General features: G+C 40.7%; 1 protein-coding gene across 2 annotated transcripts in view; it reads left to right on the forward strand.

Moving 5' to 3' along the window:
- Window positions 1-5343, forward strand: part of AHCYL1 (adenosylhomocysteinase like 1) — a 38155-nt gene extending 32812 nt beyond the window's left edge. For both annotated transcript variants that reach the window (XM_065872082.1, XM_065872090.1), the window contains 9 exons: window positions 652-768; window positions 1024-1087; window positions 1893-1981; window positions 2345-2415; window positions 2792-2886; window positions 2974-3072; window positions 3481-3549; window positions 4001-4079; window positions 5219-5343. In XM_065872082.1, coding sequence (XP_065728154.1) covers window positions 652-768; window positions 1024-1087; window positions 1893-1981; window positions 2345-2415; window positions 2792-2886; window positions 2974-3072; window positions 3481-3549; window positions 4001-4079; window positions 5219-5343 — 808 coding nt within the window. The remainder of the gene's footprint in view (window positions 1-651; window positions 769-1023; window positions 1088-1892; window positions 1982-2344; window positions 2416-2791; window positions 2887-2973; window positions 3073-3480; window positions 3550-4000; window positions 4080-5218) is intronic.
- The last annotated feature ends 657 nt before the right edge of the window (window positions 5344-6000 follow it).

A 6000-nucleotide genomic window follows, 5' to 3' on the forward strand; every position in this document is an offset into this window, starting at 1 on the left:
TCCCATTTATTCCACTGTGATTCTCAGTCATTGCTGGGAGGTAGGGAATGAATATATCTTGAAAAACTGTATTCAATTTTGGATTACAATTTTATATCTGAAATACGAAAAAAATCTATTGTAAAACTATATGTTATAAACATTACAAAAAATAAAACTGGGCAAAATATTATTTGCTTGTTGGAGTACCTATAAAATATCTGAGAGAGTGTTTCTCCTTTGGGGGCACCTTACACATGCTTAAACACACACACACACACACACACACACACACACACACACACACACGGAACCATATCAGAATCACTGACAATCTTTATCAGAAGTAGGCATGAATTTTTTTTAAAGATTAAGGAAATGCTGGTCTAAGGAAATGTATCCCCTTTTATGAAAGAGAAGTAAATTTCTTCAATTGAAAGGTTTTTTTCCTTCCAGAAAAAGGCGGGGGGGGGGGGGGGGAGTTGGGAAAGAGAAAATGAAAAGAAGTTAGGAGGGATAACAAGGAATTACCTTGTTTACTAATATTCTTGGGCAATAAATAAGACTGGGGATGGCAGCACAGAGCTTGAAGAGAATTAGGCAGACTTTGCCAGCTACTGTGTTTTACCAGCTAACTTTGTTTTTGTTTTTGTGGCTTTCTTCTCCCTTTAGGCTGTATCAGCTCTCCAAAGCTGGGAAACTCTGTGTTCCAGCCATGAACGTCAACGATTCTGTTACCAAACAGAAATTTGATAACTTATACTGCTGCCGAGAATCCATTTTAGATGGGTAGGTTGAAACGTATAATTATTCAAATTTATAGGGGATAAATTTGGGTTGGGTTATAATGTTAGTCTGATATCCCTCCAGTTTTGCCCCCTGGTCTTCCTATGGCTTTAAAAGTTTGTTAGAGGCATTCTATCTCATACTGAGCCCAGCCAACTTCCAGTCGAAGTTCTTATGGGGCATTGCCCACACTTACATTTTCAGAGGGACTGTATTTGATCTAATAATGTTTGAGTTGAGGCTTGTCTGTTTCCACAGCCTGAAGAGGACCACAGATGTAATGTTTGGTGGGAAACAAGTGGTGGTGTGTGGCTATGGTGAGGTAAGTAGCTGGGCCTCAGTGTCTGCCTTTTCACAGACTTGTTAGAAATTTTGAGTGAAGGAGACTTGTGCTGTCAGTGTAGAGTTACTGATGCAGGGTTTAAAATATGCTTTTAGATAAAGTGTCTCAAAATAGTAGCAAAAGTCCTTTATTCAGATTTATGAATAGAGACATATAGAACGAATTGAGTTTTCAGATTTCACCACTTTGTCTTATGGTATGGAATGTTGCCATCATTTCCACCCAGTTATAACAGTAACCTTTTCATTATGAGACTTAATTCAAGTAAATATGTAGCATTTTGGTCCCACAGGTGACTTAGTGGAGTGAAGGGTAAAATCTGAAGTGGCATATAGTTGATTATCTCTAAACTAGAATAGATGACAGGAGACTTTATTTATTGTCATAAACAATGACCCACAGAAGTTTCTGAGCTGCTAGGCTGTCCTTGAGTGAGATGCTTCTCAAGTGATAGTTATCAGGCTTTCCTGGAACAAGAAACTAGAGGTTACAGTTGATCTTCCTTGGTCTTGTTTCCTTGATGGTGATACTTTTATTTCCTTTATCTCTTTTACTATCCCAAGTTCCAGCCCTTGCTAAAGCCCTTGAAATGTCTGCTAAATCACTCCTCTAAGGGTCACAACATAATCAGGATCTGTTTCTCCTCTGCTTGGATTGGAGCATCTTTGCAAGGACTTGCTAGATGATTGGTGGTTTCACGGAGGCTAATTCCCATCTCCCAGAGAGCCTACCTGCCTAAATATCTGTGCCTGAATGGACCTGACTTCTTCCTTATGCTCTGCAGGTGGGAAAGGGCTGCTGTGCTGCTCTCAAGGCCCTCGGAGCAATTGTCTATATCACAGAAATTGACCCCATCTGTGCTCTGCAGGCCTGGTAAGAACAGCGGTAATACCATTAGGTTCACTCCAGGGACTTTATGTTTCTGAGAGTTTGATTATTGTATTAACCATTCCTTGGAGAAATTTCTCAAAGAAGGAGAAGGCTAAGATTGCTTTATTCCCTGCATTGTAATCATAGGGCACTCATAGAGCTTCTTGGTGTTTTCCCTTCCTGGATGGAATCTTGGGGAGTCTGAAGAGCCCAGTGTGTATAGTTTAGCACAGCTTATTACTACCATTCCAGTGAGGTAGCCCTGGATTTAACTTTAGAAAGACATTTAATTGTCTCATTTTGTGACCAGCTTCTGTCCCACTGCCTCCTTGCTTTTGCTCATAGCGTGCCTTCCTTTTCTTCCAGCATGGATGGGTTCAGGGTGGTAAAGCTGAATGAAGTCATCCGGCAAGTTGATGTCGTAATAACTTGCACAGGTAAGTGTCAGTGCTTTGGTATACATGGAGGATTATTAACTCTGAGGTTAAATCTTGAAAATGATCTAATTGACTTTTATATAAAGTAGGTAAGACCTGTGTTGTGTTTAAAAGTCTGAGAACTAGAGTAAGCTATCAGAACCTTAACATATTTTCCTGAACAAAGAGCCTTTTTCCTTGATGACTTTTTATCCTGCTTGATCTTAAAACCAAAAAACTGAGCCTAAAGAGCTGTTAGGCAACGCACACTTCTTTCCTCACAACGTATACATGCTCTTTAGTGCCAGCAAACCTCTGTCCCATGTTCTAACTGAAAGCTAGTCAGTACCTTTCCCCGCCAGGATCTGTTTCCTCAGCCACTCTCCTTTACTTTTAGGAAATAAGAACGTAGTGACACGGGAGCATTTGGATCGCATGAAAAACAGTTGTATCGTGTGCAATATGGGCCACTCAAACACGGAAATTGATGTGGTAAGCCTTCTCTCATTGATTTGTTGCTAGGCCTTTTTTTTTGCTTCCTTCCATTATAGCCAGTCAACTGCGCTCTCTTCCTTTCAGACCAGCCTCCGCACTCCGGAGCTGACATGGGAGCGAGTACGTTCTCAGGTGGATCATGTCATCTGGCCAGATGGCAAACGCGTCGTCCTTCTGGCAGAGGTGCACACACAGAAGGGTTCGGGCAGTACAGCACAAACAATATGGTTAGAGCCATCCGGGGAGGGGTGGCAGGGTAAACCTATTTGGCCTATGTTTCCCTGAATGCTGTCTTTGGGTAGAGGTATATTTCTCAAATAGTCCGGTCTCCAAATAGAATCACTCAAAAAATATCTACTTTTTACTAAGTAACATACTACTTCCTGACCACAGCTAATTCTTCAGTTTGTCAGACTCAGATGGACTTGCAGAAAATAAGATAAAACCTAGAGTCCTGATTTGGAACTGTAATTCTTCCTCTACTAACTGAGTCTAGAAGGAGTATAAAGTCCTTTCCAGCATTTGTGTGACTTGCATGACATGACAGAGGGATAACACAACTCATACCAGGGCTCTGTTTCAACTTTTTAGGGTCGTCTGCTCAATCTGAGCTGCTCCACAGTTCCCACATTTGTTCTGTCCATCACAGCTACAACACAGGTATGTGACAAAAGACCGGCTTAACCTGCACTAAGATGAGTGGAACTGGGCGTAGATCAGAGTTCCAGTGAGAGTGTGCTCTCCTGTGTTCTTATCAACCTGTTTTCTTCAGGTTACAAGTTGTCAAGATTTCGGCTTTCTCGAGTGTAGAAAATAATCATTAGGCAGAGTCAGTGTTTGTGTCCCTTTGGTTGGCTGTTTTAATTTAGAATATAGTGTTTCAGCTCAATTGTATTTAGTGCCTTCTTTTATTAGGAACTAAACAAAAGCACCAGTAAATCCTCCCACGTTGTGTGCTGGTGTTTATTACAGTCCAAGTCCTGTGTGCTGTCACTGTGGTAGATCACTTAAATATTTACCCCAAGGCCCTGTTAAATCTAGTTCTTTTGTTTTGTTTTTAATGCCCCTAAGAAGCGTTTTTGTGTTTTTTGACCCTCTTTTCCCTTCTTAGGCTTTGGCACTGATAGAACTCTATAATGCACCTGAGGGACGATACAAACAAGATGTATACTTGCTTCCTAAGAAAATGGGTGAGTGAAAACAGTAGAAACCTATATTGATCCCCAGACTCTTGCACGGTTTGGTAAAATGAATATCGTGAAAAGCATTAGATTTAGAGTCAGGATTCTAATCCCCATTCTAGCACTTAGTGGTTTTTGGACCTCGGGACAAGTTCTAATCTCCATGAGCCTCAGTTTCTTTATCAGTAAAGTGAGAATAATACTAAATATATTGCAAAATTTTAGTAAGAATTACAGCTAATGAGTAAAGGTGCTTTAGCACAATGGTTTAGGGTAGATGCTCTTATCCTGAGTAGCTTTATGAAGTTTAGTAAACTTTACTACCACTGATTACAGCCTGGGACCAAAATGAGAGAAACAAACAAATATAGTTTTTATTGTCCATCTTCTATGAGATATACAAAAAATCTGTCATTCCAGGGGTCAGCTGTGTTGTGTTCACGTGACATAATGCATCATCTTTAGTTCTTTACCTTTCTGAGTATGGTGCCAACCTCCCCTCTCATTGGTCGGCCCAAACCCCTGTCCTCTTAAAGCTAAAAAACTTCTTGCTGTTGTCCCCTTCAACAGCTTACCTCAGCTTACCTTTGGGTGTTGGCTTTTGGTTTTTAATTCATATTCATAAAGGCAAAAGCCCAGGAAGCTTATCTATGGAAAACTAATACATTTGTGCCGGCTGCCTTAGAAATCCATGATCCTAAGATTTGAGGCCTTTATGGATCTTATTGTAAGTAAATGTTGATGACTTAACTCTTTTGACCTTACTGGTGTCCACTTTGATTCATAATTTGACTATGATCCAGCTAAGGAAGTTGCTGCAGGAAAGTGAGAATAGTACATGGTATGTTGGCCATTGAGGTGAACCCAAAAGTTTTGCCGGAGAAGAATGGGGAGGAACAAGTCGGCCCATTTTGTCCCGCTGGCAGATGGCTTTCTAAGTGCACTCTGGATGTACTGAGAGAAATACCTTAAAGGCAACTTTGAGGGGTTTTTTAAATTAAGCAAATATTCCGAGTCAGATTCTTTCGAAGTTATTCCAAGCCTTGTCCTCTCTCTCAAAGAAGCTTCAGATGAAAATAGGGGGAAGCTGTGCCCTGAGAGGCATATTTGAAATGGAGTCTGCCCCCCTGCCGCTTTGTTCTTCCTAGATGAGTACGTTGCCAGCTTGCACCTGCCATCATTTGATGCCCACCTGACAGAGCTGACAGATGACCAAGCAAAATATCTGGGACTCAACAAAAACGGGCCATTCAAACCCAATTATTACAGGTAACTTGGGAGAAAGTAAATGAAAAGCTCTTCTCCCCAATATTAAGCCATGCAGGCTAGCCAGCTTTTTTAAATAGTGTTATAGCTAATTTTGAAGAGTACAAGAACTCTGCCCCACACTAACAAGGTAAACAGAGAAATTGTATATCTAGTAGTAGATGTAAAGAAGTCAGCATTTTCTAAGATTTTGGAGCTTGAGCCTCACCCCCAGAGATTCTAATAGAGTTAGTCTAGAATGGGGCCCCGGCTTATTTTGTAAAACTTCTTCAGATTATTCTAATGTATTGTCAGGGTTGAAAACCACTGACGTATAGTATTAGGGAGCAGGAGATACAGCTAGAAGTGGCATTGCTGGAAATCCTTTGGAAGCGCAGGGAGGAACAATCCATGGGGAATTACTGCAGGCATCCCTGGCCTGGGCAGGGGAAGGACCCTGGAGAGTGTTCTCTGTTTTGGATTCTTTTCTTGGAACGCTCATGTGGAAGACACAAATACTAAACAGTCAATCTCTTTCTTTACAGATACTAATGGACCGAATTACCAAGGACCAGTCCACATGAACCACACAACTCTAAAAGAAATATTTTTTAAGAAAACTTTTATTTCCTTCTTTATCCTTTCCTCTTGATTTTTTTTCCTATAATTTCTTTCTTGTTTTTTC

Source organism: Phocoena phocoena, chromosome 1 (assembly GCF_963924675.1).
Source record: "Phocoena phocoena chromosome 1, mPhoPho1.1, whole genome shotgun sequence".
In the NCBI taxonomy this organism is placed as follows: Eukaryota; Metazoa; Chordata; class Mammalia; order Artiodactyla; family Phocoenidae; genus Phocoena; species Phocoena phocoena.